Source organism: Thamnophis sirtalis, unplaced genomic scaffold (assembly GCF_051295495.1).
Source record: "Thamnophis sirtalis isolate CommonGarterSnake01/CBP01778 unplaced genomic scaffold, rThaSir2_p1.2 scaffold_7, whole genome shotgun sequence".
NCBI classification, from domain to species: domain Eukaryota; kingdom Metazoa; phylum Chordata; class Lepidosauria; order Squamata; family Natricidae; genus Thamnophis; species Thamnophis sirtalis.
Window position 1 is genome coordinate 6,924,827 of NW_028261387.1, and position 24,991 is coordinate 6,949,817.

General features: G+C 41.8%; 1 protein-coding gene across 3 annotated transcripts in view; it reads right to left on the minus strand.

Annotated features, from left to right (window-relative positions):
- Positions 1-24,991, minus strand: part of BCAR3 (BCAR3 adaptor protein, NSP family member) — a 114,683-nt gene that overhangs the window by 36,725 nt on the left and 52,967 nt on the right. For 2 of the 3 annotated variants that reach the window (XM_087719264.1, XM_087719263.1), the window contains exon 4: positions 5,574-5,702. In XM_087719264.1, coding sequence (XP_087575390.1) covers positions 5,574-5,702 — 129 coding nt within the window. Of the gene's footprint in view, positions 1-5,573; positions 5,703-21,727; positions 21,883-24,991 lie in introns of those variants that run through there. The other variant, XM_087719265.1, reaches the window with a different exon arrangement.

The following is a 24,991-nucleotide window of genomic DNA, read 5'->3' on the forward strand; positions in this document are numbered from 1 at the left end:
CAAATCTACCAGACCGGTTAGAAGAGGTTCCACCAGTGGACCCGGAAAGCAGGCCACACCTACAGAAGAGGTTCCAAAATTTTTTGAAACCCACCACTGCTAAAGGGTTAGGGGTGCAAGGATCTTGTAACTTGACAGCTTTAAGACTTGCGTGCTTCAATGCCAGAGTTCCTGAGCCAACATGACTGGAGGAGGAATTCTGGGAGTTGAAGTCCACAACTCTTAAAGCTGACAGGTTTGAACACCCCTGGAGTTTTTTTTTCTAAAGGGTTAGGGGTACAAGGGTCTTGTAACTTGACAGCTTTAAGACTTGCGTGCTTCAAATGCCAGTGTTTCTGAATAGTTATTTGGACCAACCTAAGTACTAATTCATAATTTCATATCCGGTCACATGGGCGGCAAGCCACTCCCATCCGGTCACATGGGTGGCAAGCCATTCCCACAAAGGAGGCCACACCCAGAGAGTAGGTTCAAACAATTTTTGAAACCCACCACTGGGGCCAGCTATCTCCAATTCTCTCTGCCCATGCCATGAGATCCAACATGCTGATCCTGCACTGAGTTTTCCTCTGTGAAACAGCATCACACTAAGCAGTGTTTCCCAAACTTGGCAACTTTAAGACTTGTGGACTTCAACTCCCAGAGTTCTCCAGCCAGAAGAGCTAGCTGGAGAATTCTGGGAGTTGAAGTCCACAAGTCTTAAAAGTTGCCAAGTTTGGGAAACACTGAACTAAGGGGACATGGCACAGTCACCTGCCCTTTAGAATGGTGCTGACCCTGCTGGCTTTCCATAACTCTTTAAAAAAAGTTGGGGATTCTTTTTTCCTTCCCAGGCCTAAATGCCAAATAGTTTGGGTTGTTTTGAGTAGTCTGAGTTTGGCTTGAGTTTGTGCTTTTTCATGCTATGCTTTTTCAGCCTGTATGTTTATTGTTTTTATACAGATATAAAATTTGCTTAAATAAAAAGGGGACATTTAAAAAAAAATGCAACGTGGGTTACAAAACGTTAAAAATAGGTCCCAGAATGATTCATATTTGTTTAACAAACATTCAGCAAAAACAGTAAGTCATATCATAGTTTATTGCACAGTCAGCTGGATGTTCAGACTGAATTTGGCATTTTTATTCACTTACCTGGCTGTTCCGGCAGGCCCCTGGGGCTGTTGAGTTGTGCCAGCCCCACTTCAGGTTTGTGACTGTTGTGCAATTTTAAACTGTTGTTTTATTTTATTTTTTTTACATCCCCCCTCCCTTTTATTGTAAGCCGCCCTGACTCTCTTTTGAGAGTGGGCGGCATACAAAATTTAATAAATAAATAAAATAAATACCTGGGATAGGCAGATGTGGAAGTTTGATGGCATTTAGAGGTATCATCGCAGGATGTAAGCTGTTCTGAGTAAAACCACCTTTTGCAATTGATCGATGGTGAATTTGTCAATGCCAATCATTACTATTATCCAGTTCCCTCAGCTTTTCGGTATTAAGATTTCTGCCAGACTTTAATTTAGATATTCTTTCTTTTCTGGCTCTTTATTTTCATTTCCTCTGCCTCATGCAAACATTTATTAGCTATTGTGTTTGACGCTTACAAAAAGATTAAGGCTATTTCTCACAAGACAAACTCAGATTACTTTATAAATATATAAGACATTTCAAACTCCCGTATCTGGGGAGAATCATAATTCTGATTCTGTTAGTTCTGAAATCAAGACAAAGGTTACTTGGCTAGAATGGAAGAATGTTTTGCAAAAACATTGTAATGCGCTCTACATGGGGCTGCCCTTGAAGAGTGTTCGAAGACTCCAATTAGTCCAGAATGCAGCCGCGCGAGCGATTGTGGGTGCACCAAGGTACACCCACGTTACACCTATCCTCCGCGAGCTGCACTGGCTACCTATTAGTCTCCGAATCCGCTTCAAGGTGCTGGTCGCTACCTATAAAGCCCTACATGGCATCGGACCTGGGTACCTGAGAGACCGCCTCCTGCCGATTACCTCTCTCAGACCAATTAGATCGCACAGGTTGGGTCTCCTCCGGATTCCATCTGCCAGCCAATGTCGGCTGGCGACTCCCCGGGGGAGAGCCTTCTCTGTTGCAGCTCCGGCCCTCTGGAACGAGCTCCCTGTTGAGATCCGGACCCTTACTACCCTCCCGGCCTTCCGCAAAGCCACCAAGTCCTGGCTGTTCCAGCAGGCTGGGGGGAGCTGAGAAGCATCTACCTCCACAGAAATTGTGAATGTTGGTTTTGTTTTTAATATGTTGTCTTTGTTTCGTTCCCCCCTTTCCCTTGTCTTTTGTGAGCCGCCCGGAGTCCTCCGGGAGTGGGCGGCATACAAGACAAATAAATAATAATAATAATAATAATAAAATAAAATAATAAAAACAATCCCCCATCAACAGGAATCCCTACCCTACCCTACCCTACCATATAGAGCAAGCAAACTGGACTAATTATGGTAAATTCCATTTGTTGAAGAAAAGATATGCTCTCTTTCACAGTAATCACTTCTGTAATATTTGGTAATATGCTACCTCCATCACTCTGGAGTGCCCAGAGAGCATTCCATGAGGTTTAACAATCACGTAGATCATTTTGCTTTCAACTGAGATGGGAGATTTCCTGTTGTGTTTTCAATCTCACTCAACTACCGGTATGTACGACAGCTATTACCAGGGAGACTCTACACTGCAATAAAATTGTTAATCTCCGAGGCTGCATAAGCACTCTTAACCTTCTGACTGCTACAAAATCAGCGTTAATATTCTTCTGGAATTATTCGGGGGACGCATATTAATTGAGAAAAGAAAACAATGTGGGTTCAGAACACAATGAAGTTTAAACATGCCAGTGCTAATAAATTGTAAAGCTTTGATAATGTTAAGCAAGCTGATGCCTTCTACCGTGTTTCCCCCAAAATAAGACCTGGGGTTATATTATATCCAAAAGATGCATTAGGGATTGTTTTCTGGTTAGGTCCAGTTTTGGGGGAAATATGGTACTAAATGCGTCCGTCTGGCTGACAATCTTAACTGGAGCTTATTTTTGGGATAGAGTTTATATTATGAGCATTCTGAAAAATCATGCTAGGGTGCTAATTTTAGGGGAAACACGGTAGATACTTGGAAGTATAATTCCTGTAATACTGGCAATGGCTGTAGTCCATATCACTTTGAGGACAACAGATTATTGATAACTGATGTAGTTTGACAGCTCTTACAGTGACAATTTGATAGGTAACCCAACCCCCACATGATGTCCATTAGGATCAAACAATCCTTGGGGTTAATTGCACAAACGCAATTACCATACATACATTTCAAAACTACGAATTGTACCTACAGAAGAGATGAAGGCAGTTGCTAGAGCAAACCCTCCTTGTGGTAGACTTAATCTTAGAATGCAGTATTGCTGGCTAATTCTGCCCACAGTCTGGGATTCGATCCTGATGGGCTCAAGGTTGACTCAGCCTTCCCTCCTTCCAAGGTTGGTAAAATGAGGGCCCAGATTATTGGAGGCAATATGCTGACTTTGAAAACTCTGTTACAGCCTGCTGTAGAAGGGCTGTAAAGCATTATGGGGTGGTGTATAAACCTATAGGTTTTGCTAACCAAAACTCTCCCTCTTGAATTGAGGACAGGTTCAGTGAATCCAATTTCTAATGCATCTTCCAGAAGACACCTGAACCACAGCAGGGTGAGAGCATTAAATGCTTTGTCCTGGGCTCACAGTGCTATTTTTTTGTTCTTTACATGTCACATTTTTAAAACTGCACACTTTCCACACGTAAAATATTAAAAACATAAACACCATATTTAAAAGTTAAGAAGAGGCAACTGATATTAAAAATAAATTAAAAGACCACTCACAGCTTTAAATGATCTTTAGATCACCTGCAGGGACTCATTTGAAATGTTAAAAACATAAAATCAATATAGGTTTTGCTCTGACTGCCACCAACGGGCAATCTTTTATTTTGGAAACTCCAAAATATGGGATTGGATCTAGCTGAATCAGAGCAGATTCATTAAATCAGTGAAATTTAAATTGCTATATAAGTATAATTAAATACGATTCTAGACTATTGTGAACAATATTCTTTCATTGGTTTCTTCACAGTTCTTTCAGTAGCTTCTTTACCTGTATCTAACACACTGACTTGCAACATGAAATGCTATTTTAATTGTTTTTCCTTTTTTTTAAACCAGGCAACCTTTAATTATCAGACTTTGCAAGATTGATTCCCCAAGGAGTAGTTATAACTAAGAAGATTTGCATTTTGATTACTAGCTCATGCTGTTTTAGTTGCCCAGGATTAAAATAGTAACAGCTCTTTCCACTTCAGGGACCAAAGTGCGTATAGGTGTCATGATAAAAACCAGGTTGAGAACAGAAATGTAGTTTATTGCTTTTAACTATCTTACAAAATCCCTAAAACATAAAACATTTTTCAAATGTCAGTACTATTATTTTCAGCCCGAATTAAGCTATTTCTCTAACCAGTTGTGTGTATAATGTACCTTTGGAAAAGCAAACAGCAATCAGGACAAATTATGCAAGTTAAAATATATTGGCCTATTTTGATATAACAGCATTTAGTGTTAACGTTTTCAAATAATTTGGAAGTCTTTTCTCTAGAAAAAGTTTAGCAGAAAACAGAAAAGGGAATCTCCAAATGATTCATGACAAATGCATGAGAGCTAAAAACATGCTTGTTTCTTTTAAAGAAAGTGAATTAGCATAAAATATGTAAATCCAGACAACAAATTCTGTGGTTATGTGGCAGTTTCGTCAAAACCAAAAAGAACCACTGAAAAATGACAAAATCGACAGCAGAACACATGGTGAGTATTGGAGGTGGATAACTACCAATAACTCAGACATATTTCCAGCCATTCTCCACCGAGGAACAGATCAGTACATCTTACCCCAGGCCTTATGAAAGCACAAAAGAATCAGGGCCATTCAGACCCCAGGGAGCACAATGTCTACAGGACAGGCACATCTAACAAGAAGGTGCATCTTCTCAATCCCACAAGATTTATTTTATTTATTTATTTATTTTATTAATTAGACTTATATACCGCTTCATAGGGCTTTCAGCCCTCTCTAAGCGGTTTACAGATTTTTTAGCAAATTGAGTCAGCATATCGCCCCCACAGTCTGGGTCCTCATTTCACCCACCTCGGAAGGATGGAAGGCTGAGTCAACCTTGAGCCGGTGAGATTTGAACCGCTGAACTGCAGATAACAGTCAGCTGAAGATACAATGGTTTACAGCTTGGAGCACCTCAATTGGTCCAGATCTTACCGGTCAGGCAGAAACAATGGGAGAAAGACAGTCCTCCACCTAACCACTTCCTAATACTTGGAATAATCCAGTATGTTTCATTTTTCCACCCAATGTTCCTTTGTCCCAACTGCGTAAATCTTAAAAGAGGGATTCCTGTAGCTTGCCTCATTAAAACCTGAAACTGTTGTAAGTACATGAAGTGTTGGCAGGATTTGGTTCTACAGATAAGCAGGGAGAACACAAATTCCAGGATTCCCTAAAAACGAGACCAAAAGGAACACACCTGCCGCGGAATCCGCCCATGATACCACGCGTGGCTCCGCAAATCATCACTGCTCATCTGCAACTCTTCTTCCAGCTCCTTCTTCAGTTTCTCGGGGGAACTGTCCATCACTTGCTTCTCCTTTAAAAACTGCAAAAGAGAAGAAGAAGGGAGGCTTGATTATGTCGAATCAGGCCTTGAAACAAGGAAAACAAGAAGAAAAACTTTAACCTAGCCAGAAACTTTCATTTTGACGCACATGTCAAGAGGTCTGGAGTTGCCAGCATTCTGCCAGCCTTTGATCTTTAAGGAGCATTCTGCTCCTTAACTTCTGCTGGGTGAGCAACTTAGGTAATAATTACTTGCGCAGGGGTGGATCACTCATGTCCCACCTGGATGTTTTGGGATAAGCATGAGAGTGTTCTGCTGGTCATTTATGTCCCTTCCTACACGGAATGCAGAAAGAAAATAAAAGAGGAAATGCACAGGAGGAAGAGCTGGGCTGAAGCAGAAGGTTCAAGTTTAAACCTGTTGATCAGGGATGGTACATTTACACCAAGCTCACCCAACATACACATTTCGTTCGTGGAATTAATTCATTTTCTAACTTTGCATAAACCATCCTTAACCAATGTTCCCAGGTTAGACTCAGCTTTCCGAAACACCTCAAGGTATAACCAAGTGTCACATATTATGCAAATGCACCTGAAAGTTTGTGCGAACTGGTTTAAAGAGGAGCAAAGTGGGAGGCACCATTTACGTTTTGTTATGAGTTGTGAAACTCTACGATCAAGTATTGTCATTATCAATTTTTATTTAACTATATCTATTACCACTGAATTTAACTACGTTTAGCTAATTTTGAATTATACTCTTCCATCTATCAACCTGTATCTCTCCAATAACAAGACAATCTTATATCTACTGCCATTTGTGGATCCAATTCTCCAAACATCTTTTTAAACAAGTCTGAAGTTGCACCTTCTTGTTTGTAGTATCTCTCATATAATGTTGACGCCCTCCTTTTGTTTCCTTTATCAGCTTGTCTTTAATTCTCAGCAGTGTTATCAAATACTTTGCAAATAGTATTTCATAGTCCATAAGTTCTTTAATGCTTTCTTCTCCTTCTATGTCCTGTCCTTTGAAATTAGTTTTCTCTCCATTTAATTCCTCTTCAAATATTCCATTCTTTCCTCCCACGAGGATCAAGTATTGTAGGTCCTGAACACCAGGTTCTGGGCCAATAATAAAAGAATTGAACCTATGGTGCAGCAATCGCTCACAAATAATTTACTGTAATTTTACTACTTTCCTATTTCTAATACATCAGTACAGTAACTATGTTACATAATCCTATTTCCCTTCCATATACCTATACAAACGGCCTGTTACTGACATATTCTCAGAAGGTTTGATCTTATGTGCAGAAAGATTCCTATTCTTATAGCATTTTTTGAAGGGTAAGCTGCAGTGCATTGCAGAGAGACTTAATAGCAACGTGACTGACCTAATCTCCCAAACCCAGATAAAATTATTTTTGCTGAAGCAGCAATACAGTGCAATGTGAAGCTCCTGGCTGCAGTGGGAACAACTCCATCGTTGCTAATAATCCAGTTTCTTTTGCTAGTCCATTGTGGATTTCTTAATAACTGTAGAAACATAAAATCAACAATCCAATAATAACTTAACTTCCTCCATATCCTCTTTCGGTCCTGTTTTGCCTCAGAGATAAAAAATAAACAGTGTGTGAGGCAGTGGTGGAATTCATTTATTTTTTTACTACTGGTACTATGGGCATGGCTTGGTGGGCATGGCAGGGGAAGGATACTGTAAAATCTCCATTCCCTCCTCACTCCAGGGGAAGGTTACTGCAAAATCGTGACCCAACAAATGCGCGCCCAACAACTGCACAGTCAAAACTGCGGTGATAAAACCGCGATGTCGACAGCGCGCCCAGAAAGGCGTGCCGACAAAAGAGCGCCGACAGAAGTGCGATTAGGTTTAAGGTAAGGGTTACGATAAGGGTAAGGGTTAGGGTTAGGGTAAGTGTTAGGGTTAGGTTTAGGGTTAGGACCAGGGTTAGGTTTAGGGTTAGGTTTAGGGTTAGGTTTAGGGTTAGGTTTAAAGCATGCTTCTGTCGGCACGCTGTTATCGGCGCGCTTCTGCGCTGATTCATCAGCGCTATTTTGAACTCGCAGTTTTCTCGCCGCGGTTTCATCGGCACGCTTTTGTCGAGCGCGCATTTGTCGGTGAACCCTGCAAAATTCCTATTTCCTCCTGATCAGCTGGGACTCAGGAGGCAGAGAATAGATGAGAGTGGGGCCAGTCAGAAGTGGTCTTTGCCGGTTCTCCAAACTACTCAAAATTTCTGCTATCGGTTCTCCAGAACCGGTCAAAACCTTTGGGGTGAGGGAATGAAGTGCTACGGTGAAGGACATCAACAGTTGGCCATAGGAGAAGGTGTAAATTAGACCTAGCTTTCCTCTTTTCAACAACACAATTGACCAGGAAGGAGCAGTTTAAACTTCAAACAATTGTGAAGCAGTTTGGTGTTAAAGCAAAATGACAAGGGCTTCATAATTGCACAGATGCTTATCCCACCCTTAATACAGCCGTGAGATTTCTGATAATTAGGAGATGCGAAGTTAAATTAAACCAGGGTTGCAATCCATATTCTCCTGATGCTTGATAGTTTCGTGAACATCGCCATAGTGGTATGGGAATTGTAGTCCAAAGCATCTGGAGTACTCCGAGATGTACTTCTGCATCAGACCATCTATGAATTAAATTAATCTTGTTTTAATTTAACGCCCCTGCTTTAATTTACTTCTGTTTTCTCAGATAACTCACAGGGGTTGCAGTGGCATTTTAATTAAACTGGCGACTCTACTTGCAGATTTTGCCTCAAATCAGATATCAGTGTAAATGTCAGAACCTCTCCATTAGATAATTCGGAAAGAAGACCACGAGACTCCATGAGTAGAAATCAAGTGTACTTTTACTAATTGTAAATGATTAAAGGCATAGCGAAGCGAAGTCTGATTATTTAGGCGCGAAAGCGATTGATATATAGAATAACCCATTCCCCACCCCTTGGCATCACAGTTACAGTCCAATCATAATTCTCCCAAGTGTCAGGTGTGAGATAACTTCAAAAGGCATCACGAAGATGGAATGTCGGTGCCGTTAGTCCTGACGGGAAATCTCCCACCCATGCGTAGTCCGACAGGCAGCTGAGCTCCAGAACCTTCCTCCAGCACGATTAGTAACCCCTCCCAAATACCATGCCCTCCCTCCCCGTTTCATGGCAGCCGAAGCAACAGCAAAGCAGAGGCTGACAGTAAATGTAAATAATTTCACTCCTTTCAGGACACATCTGCTTTCTTTTCTATTTATGTTATTTACATTTTGCAACTTTACCTGAGAACACTAAAAGAGCAACGTATCTCTTATGAAACTCCCGAATCATTATAAATGGTTGAATCATGGGGGGGAAAAAAATCTTCAAAATAAAAGGTATCTGAAGCCATTGCTGCACATGTTCTTGAAATGGAATTCTGCATTTTTAGGAAGTCGGTGTACATTTGAAACGGAAACAATCTGTCTACCTCCGAGTTAAAGTATGTCTTGCCAGGAGTGGATAATCTACCATCCTGTAATAGCAATAGCAGTTAGACTTATATACCGCTTCATAGGGCTTTCAGCCCTCTCTAAGCGGTTTACAGAGTCAGCATATCGCCCCCACAGTCTGGGTCCTCATTTCACCCACCTCGGAAGGATGGAAGGCTGAGTCAACCTTGAGCCGGTGAGATTAGAACCGCTGAACTGCAGATAACAGTCAGCTGAAGTGGCCTGCAGTACTGCACTCTACCCACTGCGACACCTCGGCTCTTATTGTAAGGCGTATGTATTCTCTCAACTCCTTTCTCCCACTAAAAAGTCATCCGTTTCTCATTAGAAGAGAGAAAAGATCTCTTTAAGCTTTCAGATAGGCTTATCGTTCCCTCAAAACTAAAAGGATCTCCTCCACAAATCTTCAGAAAATCCTAGAAATCATCATTCCAGCAAGACAATGCCATTGCCTCATCCACTGAAGCTCTTGGCTATGTATGAATGTGTGTGTGTATGTTTGTGTGTGTACATACACCAGTAGTGGGATTCAGCCAGTTCGCACCTATTCGGGAGAACCGGTTGTTAACTTTCTAAGCAGTTCGGAGAACCGGTTGTTGGAAGAAATCTCATTTTGTTTTTTACAGGGCTAATCCTGTAAGGAAGGCAGGAAGGAAACATTCTGGTGTTGTTTCTAGCCTCATCTTTATTGACCTGCTTACTGAAACTGCCTCTCCGCTTAACCCTTATTACATTATAACAGCTAAGGTGATGCGCCATCAACGCGAGTGATGTTGAGTTGGCCACGCCCATACAGTCACATGACCACCAAGCCCCACCTACCTGGTCATTAGGGCAGAGAACCGGTTGTTAAATTATTTGAATCCCACCACTGACATACACATGTACAAACACACATGTATATCAGTGCTGAATGTTGAAAGGGCAGACACTCTGGACAGCATCTGTGTTCCAAAAGCTTTTTTCTTTTTTCTTGCTTCTTGTCAAATTGGAAATATAGTCTACAATCAAGGGTGAAATTCAGCCGGTTCTGACAGGTTCTGGAGAACCGGTAGCAGAAAGTTTGAGTAGTTCGGAGAACTGGCAGATACCACCTCTGGCTGGCCCCAGAGTGGGGTGGGAATGGAGATTTTGCAGTATGTTTGTTTGTTTGTTTATTTATTTATTTATTTGTCTGTCTTGTATGCCGCCCACTCCTGGAGGACTCTGGGCGGCTCACAAAAGACAAGGGAAAGGGGGAAAACGAGACAAAGACAACACATTAAAAACAAAACCAACATTCACAATTTCCGTGGAGGTAAATGCTTCTCAGCCGCCCCCCCCCCCCAGCCTGCTGGAACAGCCAGGACTTGGTGGCTTTGCGGAAGGCCGGGAGGGTAGTAAGGGTCCGGATCTCAACAGGGAGATCGTTCCAGAGGGCTGGAGCTGCAACGGAGAAGGCTCTCCCCCGGGGAGTCGCCAGCCGACATTGGCTGGCAGATGGAATCCGGAGGAGACCTAACCTGTGCGATCTAATTGGTCTGAGAGAAGTAATCGGCAGGAGGCGGTCTCTCAGGTACCCAGGTCCGATGCCATGTAGGGCTTTATAGGTAGCGACCAGCACCTTGAAGTGGATTCGGAGACTAATAGGTAGCCAGTGCAGCTCACGGAAGATAGGTGTAACGTGGGTGTACCTTGGTGCACCCACAATCGCTCCCCTGGAGTTGGGAGAGAATAGGGATTTTGCAGTATCCTTGTCCTGCCACGCCCACCAAGCCACGCCCACAGATCTGGTAGCAATTTTTTTTAAAATTTCACCACTGTTACAACGGCCCCATTCTAAGCAAGATGTCTCCAATTGTCCTCTCTCCAACCTACATCTAATGTTTTTCTCCCACAGATATTTCATACTTACGTTTCCTATTTTGTATCTGTGAAAAACTGTGGAGAAGCTGAGGATACCCAGGACCTGGGGTGAGGGTGGGGGGGGGGTCCTCCCCATAATCAGCATTTTCACTAATCTGATCCCATTAGAAGCATTTAAAATATTTCAATTCTCCAGAAAAGAGCAAAACACAAGACATTCTGCAATTCAGCCACCCTTGATTGAAACTATCAATGAAAAAGCCAACAAAAAAATAACTGGACTGTCATTCGTAGCATCCTGCTGGTTTCTAAAGAAATCTCTACTTACAGCTCCTGAGAAAGAAGCAGAACTAAGTCGCATTAAGTTGGAGACGCCATGAATGTACACTGAAAGCTACAATGCAACAATAACCACCGAAACATTTTTTCCCATGATTACAGCCATTTTTTCTTTTCTTTTTTAAGTAACTTGGATGAATTCCCGGGCTTTTAGTGATGTGAATGAATCTTTTACAACACTTGAAGGACTAAAGGACAAAAGTTCTTATTCTCTAATCTAAGGCTTTCTATGAATAGTCTGAAATCCTGGGAGCGTTCACTTTCCTGGATTCTTCTTATAATCATACCGGTACTTCGATATATATAGCATTTTTAATAAACTTCCAACAATTGTCTTTTTGGATGAAGTTAACCTATTAAGAATTGGCATTTAATCAATGTTTGGTAAACAGATTTTTTTTTTTAATTCGAGCACCCCACGCAGACACACATCTCTTTTCATTACAATTCTGCACTTTCCCACATTGCAAAAGGACTGATATTATGTTTCGCCTCAAGTTAAATCATATGGCAGATGACTTCCAGATGACCAACGTTTCCCATCACCCTTTTATTTCAAAATAGATTGGATTGGATTTATTACATTTATATGCCGCCCTTTTCCCCAAAGGGGACTCAGGGCGGCTCACAATTCAATCAGGGAAGGGGGTACAGACAGGAAATAAAAAGATGAAACATAACAATACAAAATTTAAAAACACACAACAACCATACCATTCGAGAAGGGGGGCAAAAGCTCTTTAGCCCCAGGCCTGTCGGAACAGCCAGGTTTTAAGGGCTTTGCGGAAGGCCTGGAGGGTGGTGAGGGTTCGAATCTCCACGGAGAGTTCGTTCCAGAGGGTCGGAGCAGCCACAGAGAAGGCTCTCCTCCGAGTAGTCGCCAGTCGGCATTGGCCGGCGGATGGAATTCGGAGGAGGCCTAATCTGTGGGATCTGATCGGTCTATTGGAGGTAATTGGCAGCAGGCAGTCTCTCAAGTACAGAAGTAAAGTAGGCTATTTTTTCATGGACAACAGAATGCCACTGAAATCAGATCATGTTTAAATCCTTGGTCTCGGTGATTCCTTACTAAGAGCCAGTCAGAGTTTGTCTAACCTGGTCAGCTATCCTGTAGGAAGGCCATCCTCCACAATTTATTCTGCACCAAACCCGAAAATCATTGCCTCCACAAGAGGTTATGATTTACCTCACTAAATTGGCAGTCTACCAATCACCCTATTCTATCTCCTCTGTCGCCATGGCCCCGTTCTTCAGTTCTGGTTCTTTGGTGCCATGTTATGATACCAGGGGATGGAAGACATGACAAGCCATGTGCTCCCTACAATGGTTAGAAAGACTGTGACACAGAGGTGGGTTCCTACCAGTTCGCACCTGTTCGGTAGAACCGGTTCATCAAATCTACCAAACCGGTTAGAAGAGGTTCCACCAGTGGACCCGGAAAGCAGGCCACACCTACAGAAGAGGTTCCAAGATTTTTTGAAACCCACCACTGGTCCTTGGATATGATTATTCTACACTATCATGCTCATATTTATAAAACTCAGTGCCTCTGTGAAAGGTAAGGATGACTCCTGCGTTTGTGGTGCAATCAGAACATTGCGTGTGTTGTAGTTGTTTTAACGCAAACCAAAGATGCCTTTTAAAAAACAAGTTTACATCCTATTCTTATGCAGGCCAGTGCTGTGTGTGAGGTAATTTAAGGTGGTTTTGACAAGTGTTGTCAGCATCTTCATATCCGGTCACATGGGCGGCAAGCCACTCCCATCCGGTCACATGGGCGGCAAGCCACTCCCATCCGGTCACATGGGCGGCAAGCCACTCCCACAAAGGAGACCACACCCACAGAGTAGGTTCGAACAATTTTTGAAGCCCACCACTGCTGTGACACTACACACTATATCTAAGAACAGAATTTCCCCAATTGCAATGAACTGTACAACTGCCATGCAAAAGAGAAAAATAGTCAAAACGGCAAGATCCCAAGGAAGGTGGGATCAATTCATTTTAAAGGTGCAACTGCTTCCCATTCTGGATTATGGATTACCTATCTTTATCATTTCAGGAATTGTAGTCATGATGATCCAATAAAATGAAGTACACTAAAACCTTCGTTTCAAGTGCTTAAGCAAACTGGGTTATCTGAATTGTGTTCTATTTTATGTATATATTTTTTTAAGGTTCACACTTTTCTTAGGAAAAAATGAGGTTAACTAACTTCTTTTTTTATTGAAAATTTTAAAAAAAACTTTTATAAATGTTTACTTCCCTACCCTCCCCACCCAAACCCCACCCCTCTCTACCTCCCCCCCCCCCGACTTGCCAGAACCAATACAGGGTATAAATCTTTAACAAAGATATTCTAAAATAAACTTTTAAAAAAAGTTGAAATCATCTTTCATTTGAGCTTTAAACTCCTCTTTGCTAGGCTAGCTCTAAACAGATTATGTCATTCCTTGTTTCTTCAGTCATAAACTATCTGGAATTTCTTAGTCCCATATTTATTTTGAGTATAGTCAATCCATCTTCTCCACTCCAGTTTATATCTCTCATTGGAATGGTCCTTCAGATATGCTGATATTTTAGCCATCTCTGCTAGGTTTGTGACTTTTAATGTCCATTCTTGAATACTAGGCAAATCTTCCTTCTTCCAGTATTGCCCTACCAGCAGTCTTGCTGCAGTTATTAAATGCAAAATCAGGTTAGTCTCTATAACTGTACAATCAGTAATTATACCCAACAAAAATAACTGAGGGCTAAACTTTATCCTTTTTTAAAGAAAATTTTGCATAATCCACCATATTTTTCAGGTTAACCAATTTCTTATCCACTTTGAGGTAAACAGAATGGGAGGCTGGATATTACATTTATGCTCCACTTTATCTTACTTCCCGCCCTTCCCCCAAATATTATTGACTTTTTTTCAGTTTTCCTAACGGGAATCTTTTATGTCACCTGTTCCTTAACATTTTAGACAGCACCTTAAAACAAATTTTCATCTATTTGTAAAGTGACCTTGATTCTAAACGGCACAGATGCCTCTAAAATAACACTACAGTTATTATTTATGTTTTAAATATATTTTAAGTGTATTTTAGAACCAGTTTGATGTAGTGCTGGCCTGGGGGACTGTGACTTCTAGTCCTGCTTTAGGTACGATGGCTGGTTGGATGACATTGGGCCGGTCACTCTCTTTCAGCTGAATCCATCTCACAGGTTAGTGGTTATGGGGAAAATAGGAGGAAGAGGGAATATTAGGTGTTCTGACCCCCCTCGTTCCACACCAAAACACACTCCAAATCAAAGATAAGTTACGGCATTTAATTAACAGACAGACAGGTCCTTGGCAGCAAACCGGCACAGACAAGCTTGGGCAGCAATAAACACAGATAAGGCTGGGCAGCAATCCAGCCTGCCAAGCTCACAGTAATGTCCTCCGACATTCAATCCTGCGTTGACTTCTGCAAAGAGGGGCGTGTGCACAAGGAGTCTTTTTATAGTCTGGAGAGGAGCCTAATGACCACCAGCTGAGTGCAATTATCTCCTGTAACTGCGCAACTGTTCCTGACGCCTATTAGCTCTTCGATGCCGTGCATCCAGGAACAACTCACTGCTGGACTCAGGCTCACTCTCCCTTGTCTCCTCCCCACTGGTCCAAGGCTCAGGTGCCACCTGGTGGCCAACCAGCCTCTCTGTGCCCTGCTCGGAGTCGGAGCCCTGTCCAGGGTCCTCCACATCCTCCAGAGCCGACTCATAGGGCCCCTCGCTGTCGGAGTCTGGTGGCAGCTCCAACAGCTCCTGCTGGGCCACAACAATTAGGTATGTTTACCGTCTTGTGTTATCTATAAAGTAAATGTTTATGGAGATTCTCAGCCATCCATGACATGGTTGTCTCAAAGGCACTTTTTATTCTCAAAAAACAACTGGGCTTTGTTTAAACGAAGTCCAGTTGCCTTTTGAAAAAGCACCTTTGGGATACCTATAAAGTAATAAAGGCAAAGTTTTTTTTTTTAAATATATATTATAACTAAGTTCTTCAAAAACTGTTACGAGTTAAAGATTTGATGGTTTGCTAAATGATGCCTCCCAGATTTGGACTCTTTCAGTCTATGAAGAACTATGGATATATTGTGCCTGGACTGCAACTAAAGTTTTTTTAAAAAATCTGATGATGTAGATATGGAAGAATGTCTGGATTCCAGACTCTAAATACTGACTTAGTAAGATCTGTCATCTCTCATCCTTTGAAGTACGTTAGTATTATTCACAGTCCAATCATTAAAAAAAAAAGTAGTTACAAGACGAGCCTGAAGCAATTACTAGTGTGAGGAAGGCACCAAGTGAGTTCTCTATGCAGAAATTCTCTTTATTTCTCCTCAGATTGTACAAACTTTGTATTGAAGGAAAGATAGGACCCAGTAATATGATTATGTGAGTTCTAGGTTCATGGTTGAAAAAACTAAATCAGTGTGGGGGTGGGGTGGGGGTGAAAGTTTGCACCCCTCAGAGAGGGCCCCGCAACTTGGGTGTTCTCCTGGATCCACAGCTGACCTTAGAACACCATTTGTCAGCTGTGACCAGGGGGGCTTTTGCCCAGGTTCGCCTGGTGCGCCAGTTGCGGCCCTATCTGGACCGGGAGGCACTTCAAATGGCCACTCATGCCCTCGTCACCTCAAGGCTCAATTACTGCAACGCACTCTTCATGGGGCTGCCCTTGAAGAGTGTTCGGAGACTACAGTTGGTCCAGAATGCAGCCGCGCGAGCGATATCGGGTGCACCTCGGTACACCCATGTTACACCTATCCTCCGAGAGTTGCACTGGCTCCCTATTGGTCTCCGGACGCGCTACAAAGTGCTAGTGATTACCTTTAAAGTCCTACATGGCATTGGACCTGGATATCTGAGAGACCGTCTCCTGCTACACACCTCCCAACGTCCGATAAGAACCCACAGGCTAGGCCTCCTCCGGGTGCCGTCGACCGGACAATGCCGACTGGTGACCACTCAGGGGAGAGCCTTCTCTGTAGCTGCTCCAGCTCTGTGGAACGATCTACCAGCAGAGATCCGGACCCTTCCCACTCTCGTGGCCTTCCAAAAAGCCACCAAGACCTGGCTGTTTCGACAGGCCTGGGGTAGCTGATTTTTAAATCAGATCCAACCCCCAGTTAAGCCAAATGTATGCTGTGTGTTTTTTTAAACTGTGTATGTTTCTTTCCCCTATGTGTTATTTTATTTTATTTCGTATTTGTAAGCCTCCCGGAGTCCTCCGGGATTGGGCGGCATATAAGCTCATTAAATTGCGAATTGTGTGGAAAAATGGAAGGAAATTATAGTTTCAGTAGCGTGATATCTAATATGGGCTTTTTATGTGTGTTTAAAATATAATATAGGTATAGATATAATTCAAGTAGGGTTTTGCTTTACTATTTTGATATTTTATATTTTACTTAAGGTTTTCTTTTTCACTTTCAAGTTTCTTTGGGGTTTTTTTCTCTTTGCTTTTGTTTTTAGGTAGCTTTGGTTTTCTTTCATTTCTCTTCAAGAGATGGATGGATGGATGGATGGATGGATGGATGGATGGATGGATGGATAAGATAAATCATTTCCTCAAAAATAAGACCTATCCAAAAATAAGACCTAGCATTCACCACGAGTGAACCGGTAGTAAAAAAATGGAAACCCACCACTGATATAACTCATCCATTTGAAACCCATAAAATACACTGAAAACTCTTCTTTCTGTTAATGGCAAGGCCAAAGACTGGCTGTGCTTCCAAATATGGCCCTAGCTCTGAATTGTAGACAATTAGGAAGTCAGTATAGAAAGACTTGGCATGTAAAATGAGCAAGGATCCTCCAGTAAATTGTCCCTTCCTTTTTTTGTGCACCAGAGGAGGGTTCCTACCAGTTCGCACCTATTTGGTAGAACCGGTTCGTCAAATCTACCGAACCGGTTAGAAGAGGTTCCAGTGGACCCGGAAAGCAGGTCACACCTACAGAAGAGGCTCCAAACTTTTTTGAAACCCACCACTGGTCCATGGATATGATTATTCTACACTATCATGCTCATACTTATAAAACTCAGTGCCTCTGTGAAAGGTAAGGATGACTACTGCGTTTGTGGTGCAATCAGAACATTGCGTGTGTTGAAGTTGTTTTAAACAAAGATGCCTTTTAAAAAACAAGTTTACATCCTATTCTTATGCATGCCAGTGCTGCGTGTGAGGTAATTTAAGGTGGTTCTGACAAGTGTCGTCGGCATCTTCATATCCGGTCCCATGGGCGGCAAGCCACTCCCATCCGGTCCCATGGGCGGCAAGCCACTCCCACAAAGGAGGCCACACCCACATAGTAGGTTCGAACAATTTTTGAAACCCACCACTGTTGTGCACATAGTGTCAAATCGTTTTTCTGGCCACACATCTGGCTGTGATCCCATGTTCCATATGCCAGCTTGGCTGATTTACTCTCATTTATCAATGGTAAAAAAATAGATCTGCAAGTGACCCTTATGTGAGGTTATTCAGAACAACCTACCTGTTCAAAGCCTCTATTTTCTCATTCCTCCCTCTTTGCTTTCATGATTAATGTGCTTTCACGATGAAAGGCTTTTCACAAATGCTGCCCCATTTGTGAAAACGACTCCATTCACTGGGAATCATAAACCCAAGAAATCTATTACTGTTTGCAACAAAACAATAAACATACTTTAGATGCCACCTCATCACAAGTTCCCAAGCAGTAGAACACATTATTCTTTACCGCAAAAGCTATGATGAAGACCAAACACATCTTTATATGTATTTTCAAACTAAAAATTGCCCCTGATGAAAAGACAGTATACCTTGATTAGGGCTCAGATCCTGTTCCTCTGAAAAACAGACTAGAGCAATTCTATATTACTTGGTATGATTAGAAGACAAATTCTGTTTCTCCCCCTGGTCGCTGCTGGAAATCCAGCAAATTCTCAGCAACTCTTGGTGATTCTCCCTATAATAAAGCAGACCCTTCCAATTTCCATATTGTTCAATTATAGTTCACCTCTAGGCTGGAATACTGCAACGTGCTCTACATGGGGCTGCCCTTGAAGAGCATCCGGCGACTTCAGCTAGTCCAGAATGCAGCCGCGCGAGTGATTGTGGGTGCCCCACGGTTCGCCCACATAACACCTATCCTCCCGAGCTGCGCTGGCTACCTGTTGATCTCCGGGTGCGCTTCAAGGTGCTACTTACCACCCATAAAGCCCTCCATGGTAGTGGATCTGAGTACTTGAGAGACCGCCTCCTGCCAATTACCTCCTCGCGACCCATCAGATCGCACAGATTAGGCCTCCTCCGAGTTCCATCCGCCAGTCAGTGTCGACTGGCAACTACACGGAGGAGGGCCTTTTCAGTAGTAGCTCCGACCCTTTGGAACAATCTCCCCGTGGAGATTCGTACCCTCACCTTGAGCCAAGGTGGCGCAGTGGTTAAATGCAGCACTGCAGGCTACTGCTAGATCAGCAGTTCAGCGGTTCAAATCTCACCGGCTCAGGGTTGACTCAGCCTTCCATCCTTCCGAGGTGGGTAAAATGAGGACCCAGATTGTTGGGGGCAATATGCTGACTCTGTAAACCGCTTAGAGAGGGCTGAAAGCCCTATGAAGCGGTATATAAGTCTAACTGCTATTGCTACTGCTACCACCATCCAGACCTTTCGCACAGCCCTCAAGATCTGGCTATCCCGTCAGGCCTGGGGATAAAGATTGTAATCCGTCCCCACCCGAATGATGAATGAATGTTGTGTTCTATTTTAATTTATGTATTGTTTATGTCTTATTGTTTTGTATTCCCCTCCCTATAAATTGTAAGCCGCCCTGAGTCCCCTCAGGGAAAAGGGTGGCCTATAAATAATAAACCTTAAACCTTAAACAAATCTCTTTTGGTTGTCTTAATTTTACAGATGCTAATATATTAGTCCTAATTGGAGCCATGACCTGGGCCCACCATCTCTCAGACATATATTCTAATTTTGGATAGCCAAAATTAGACAGAGAAGATATTTCTTTTCTATATCCAGAGAAGTTTAAAATACAAGTTCCATGACTTTTATTAATCCGGGAGGAATACAGACCTTGAAAGCTTTGCAGTGAATATACCAGGCCTATTTTAAGCAGCTGGAAACCTTTTAAAGAAAAGAAAAAAACGTATATCTGAACAAGGCCAGCTGGGTTTCTTTGTAAAATGCTGCTGCCTTTTCTCCTGTTCTTTGAGATAACATATAGACTGAACCAATGGAAAGTTACCATGGCAACACACAGCATCATTTTAAGTATTACAGACCCACAGCCAGGTAATCAGCAGCGTCCAGAACTGTATTTATGATTCTGCTTTGATAGCAGATGTTGAGCCCCAACATTCGTATGGATGCTTTGATTCTCGTCGAAATCCAATAACGGCATTTTAGACTCTTAATTCCAATCTAAACACCCCTTTATTAAACTGCTGTCTTTGCAAGAGGAGCCACCTTCCCGATTATTCTGACACTGTTTTTCAGGTAATTTTGGGTCTTCTCTGTGTGGTTTTTCACAAAACCTTTCCCACCCCTGGCACTTTCTACCTGAGTTAGTTCCAAAGGTAATTTGTTTGAGAATTCTGAGAACTGTAATTCCCAGCATGTGTGGAAGATCCTGGATTGAGGAAGATGATTTACAGCCACATGTCAGAGAGCATCTTAAGAGAGCTTTTTCAATAACTGCAATTAGACAGTTTTAAATTGCTATATTAGGGTCTCAAGGGGCTGCAACGTTCTCTTTATGGCTGTCAGTATTGTTCCCGTTATGAAGCGTGAAACGTTTTTTTTTCTGTCTTTCTTCTTTCCTTGCTAATCTGGATTAAAAATGAGACAGCTTGTGTAAATCTCATTTTTGTCACCACCGTGATTACACCAATAAAACGGACTTTGCTTCTGCTGTTTGACTGCTAGCTACACTTACGGAGCACTGGGAGGAAACGGATAAAACAAACCTCTACAATGATATAGTTTTGCCATCAAGTATCTTCAACTACAAAATGCTTTTTAAAAATCAGAAAAGAAGACACCATCGTTAGCTAATTGATTTCAAGGCCTTGGCATACTCAAACTAGCCAGTTTCTCTTTAACCATTGCCACAACGTGCCACTGACTACTGAAGAGAAGAGACAGTCTTACTTGTTTTGGTGGCTATTAATTATGATTGTTACATCTTTTACAAGTATCAGGGAACAAGATGATTGAGCCACGCTAATGAGAAACCCAGGCAAAAACAGAGCACTTCTAGGAAGAGAACACAGAACTAGATAAACTGATTTGATCCAGCACAATAACAGGGTTGTATCTGAAGCAGATGACAATTATTAAAGCTTCACATTTGGATAATGATTTTATATTCTTATTACAAATAAGTGCTTTGCGGTTTGTTACCATAAGATTTTGCAGAAAGATAGCAAGCTTTTTGTTACGCTATCTTCTTTTAAATATGTTTGTTTTTTAAGATGGAAACAACAGAAAAGTGCATTTAAAATTGAAGGAAACTTCTAATCTCTCTCTGTCTCTCTCTCTGTCTCTCTCTCTATCTCTCTGTCTCTGTCTCTGTCTCTCTCTCTCTCTCTCTCTCTCTCTCTGTCTCTCTGTCTCTATCTCTGTCTCTCTCTCTCTCTCTCTCTCTCTCTCTCTCTCAAAGAATAGATATTTCAAACAATCAGACCTGTAAGAATAAACCTCACTCTATGGTTTATCTTTTCCTTTTCTTTGCAACTTCATTTTCTTGAGAAAATGATGCTTGAGAAACTCAAGTCTTGAATTTTTTCATAAATTGACTTGATATGCAGCTCCTTAATTAAATATATGCAAAGAATAGCTTTTGTGCGTTTTCTAAATATTTTGAAACAGTTTTAGTTTAAAACCTATAGCAAAATATATGTGTAAAAGTATGTAAACGTGGGGCTTAAACGTATCCAAAAAGCATATTTGAGAGCCAATACAATTTTAGTTGCATTGTTCAGGCAATTTCGGTGCAAGAATAAAATTGCAATTTAATGTGGAAACAGACTTGAATGAAAGTACACAAACTAAATGCTTACAAAAATAAAGCACATCGAGAATACGAGCTTTACACATGTTCAGTCTGAAATTGCCTAGTTTGTTCTTTTAAGTTACTGCTATTTCTAATGAATACTTCTGCAAAAAGCTTAGGGTGGCATAAATAGAGATTTCCCACCTTATCCTCTTAGCTTTTAAAGTACTTTCATGCATATTTTAATACTATAATCTCAACTTCTGCCACTCTCTAGATATTCTGAAGTAACGGTGTCGCCATTATTATGATTCGTATTACGGACCACCTACCTTGACCCCAAGAATGGAGTTCTGGTGATAGAAGCAGCACAGAGATGCCATGAGCGTCTGAAAAGCATTGCACTCCTTAGGCATATTTTTTCTTCTGTCCCATTGACCAAAACCTCCCATGGAGAACAAAATGGATGGTCCCTCCCAGCTATGTCCGAGAGGCTCTTGTGCTGAGTTGTCGTCCACTGGGGCTCCTACACTCCCCACCTCATCCTTTCATTCCAGGCTGAAAACTGATCCTGTCATCTGTGCCCGTCTCGCTTCCATCAACCATGGGATCAGTGACATCAGGGGACTTTATTCATCCTGCCAATGAAACTTTAAACCCTTGGAGGACTCTCTCTCTCGCTCTCGCTCTCCCTCCCTCCCTCCCTCTCTCTCCCTCCCTCCCTCTCTCCCTCTCTCTCTTCCCTATTTTGAAGTCTCCCAGATTACGACATAAACAGTCAACATAAAAACTCCACACCTTTCATTTAAGCAGCAAAATCTTTGGTTCCCAGGAAGGTTTTTCTAAGTCCAGTTGTTCCTCAGCAGATAAACACCTACATCTCCACGATTGTGTATCTAGCAGGAATGTTGCTAGATACACAAGTAATAAGGGGGAAGGGACAGTTATCGGGGTGGGGGGGGGGGATGTTGCATGTCTCCGTTACTCTTCATAATCAAACAGGTTGTTGTATCTTGCAAGCAGGTGACCAAGAGTGGGGGAGAGGCAGGGGGATGTACAAGACTGTTTGTTTTAAATTAGAAAGCTGCACACAATCCTTCCTGCAACCCTATCAAAAAAGAAGGAAGTAATATCACAGAGGGCCCCTTTAGCGTCATCGTCGTAATGAATGCAGCCTTCTACTCTTTTAATTAAAAGATTGGCCTCTGATTTTCAAAACTCAACTAGGGCAGTCTTCCGGAGAGCAACACTTAAGGATTGCTCGCCCTGCACAACTTGCTACCCAAAAGAGCTACAAGAGTTTTTTGCCCTGTATTTTGAGGTTTGCAGGCTTCAGACGTCGCAAGGAAAGTATGTCCCTTTGAAATCGAAGATCAAAATAAACTTTGTAATCCAATGTCAAGCAGGGCATGTCCACTGCAATTGCTCTGTAGAGAAAAGCTCTAAATAAAGCTACAGCAGGAGGGTGTTTTCAACCTTTAATAACAGGCTGTCCTTTAATAACAAGATGCCCTTCACCCTGACTGCAGCATGTCAAAAATCAGAGAACGGGAAAAGGAATTGAAGAGCAAATGACTCCAGTGCGGCACAACAACCAACATGGGAGTTAAATGTGTGTTTATAATCTCAAAGAAAACACCTTTCAAATCATACCCTCGGAGATTTCAGTTCAGCAAAACCCATCCCCTAACTCTAATGCCACATTGCCTTGTACTGAACCTTACCTTTAATTAAGGCCAGCTTTGAAGAAATGGTATTAGAAAAAAAAATCTAAGAAATCTAGTAACCCAAAGTATAAAAATCTTAACCTAATAAAGGTTTAGAGCAAGGCATTTGGATGCCAAAGCTACCTTTGTTCATGAGAAAAAAAGAAAAGAAATTCAGATATATATTTTTCTGCTAACAAGCTGGAATGTTCTCTTGTAATCTTCTTGCCAATAGAAAGCTAGCACAAAAACTTCCATCGTAATAATTGTCACTGTTTAAGCACACATGTTCATGAACTTATGCCTCAAGGCTGAAGCATTATTGTTGATGTGAAAGTTCCATAAAACAGAAAATGCTTAAAAAGGTTTTTTTTAAAAAATAAAATAAAAATTCACTATTATAAATAGTAACCGGAATTTTTGACCACAAGATATTTATTATGAGATAATCTCTTAAATAGCCTTAACAATGTGATCATCCATTTATAGTCATGAGAACATCGTCCCATGGTTAATTTTAGATAGAGTTAGAAGTCCCTTGTGAAATAAATGAATTATAACTTCTCCATGAAGCCACTTGACAGAAATGTTTATATGAATAGCTCCTTTCTTAATAGCCTTGTGCTGTGTGAAGTTTTTGCCAGACTAAAAAAGTTTCTGCTATCTCTGGTGCTCTGATGGGGAAGTGTAGCTCTAATGCAAGATTTGAAAATCTAATCATAATATGAAAGAGTTATTTGACAAATGAGCTAACACTGCCTGTATCTTTCACGAATGAAGCAGTGGGCTTTTCGTTGTGACCCGGATTGTTGTTGGGGGCAATATGCTGACTCTGTAAACCGCTTAGAGAGGGCTGAAAGCCCTGTGAAGCGGTATATAAGTCTAACTGCTATTGCTATTTATCCCACAAACTCTTCATAAAACCCATCTTTGGTCATATAAATTTTACCATTCAGGAGACTTACATGATGTTACTGGTTTCTCTTTTGATTTCTCTACTTAAACTATATCTCGTGCCAAGCTACAGTTAAGCCGTAATAAATTGCTTTTACACATCATGCAAAGCAGAGGTGGGTTCCTACCAGTTCGCACCAATTCGGTAGAACCGGTTCATCAAATCTACCGAACCGGTTAGAAGAGGTTCCACCAATTTTGAGATACGAATGGAGCCGTCCCTCCTGGGGCTCCACGAAGCCCTTAAACCTGTCTTTGGTCTCAGGCCTGTTGAGGGGTGGCTGACATACTTGGTTTTAAAATTGTTTGTAGTCTGGGCTGTCTTGTTTTATTTTCTTTATGTTTTTAATTGTTTTACTTGTTATAGTTTGTAAGCTGCTGGAGTGGTGATTTACATTTAATCAAATTAATAACATTCTTTAATTGCAACATCGTTGTCAGAAGCGATTGTTTAACTTGGCTTATCCTTGTAGTAAACTAGAATAGTCTGTATCTGTGATCTGAGGTGAACTGTTGTGACTCAGCAGAAGTTTGCTGTGAGTTGAGTCGGGATGCAGGAATAACAATACAGCTGGGGCTCATTAGTGTGGTCTTCTGGATAAAAGGACTGATGGTGCGACGCCCTGGTTGCAGAAGTCAACGTTCGTTGTTCGTTCGTGGTTCATCGTTCATCGGTCGTAGTTTGTTTGTGAGAGGCACTTGGATAAGTGATTTGCTTTCTGTAACCCTGATTCAAAGAGACACTTGGAGAAGTGATTTGCTTTCTTTCTGTACACCTGGTTTGGCCGTAAGAGATCTTTGTTTTTGCATTCTGTTATCTTCTTGCCAGAGACTTTATTTATGTTTATTTTGGGCGGGCAGCCAGCAGGAGCCAGGACTGATAGTTATTTCCTTTTAAGTCTGTCTGACTGTCGTCTTTGAATGAGCGAAGAAGGG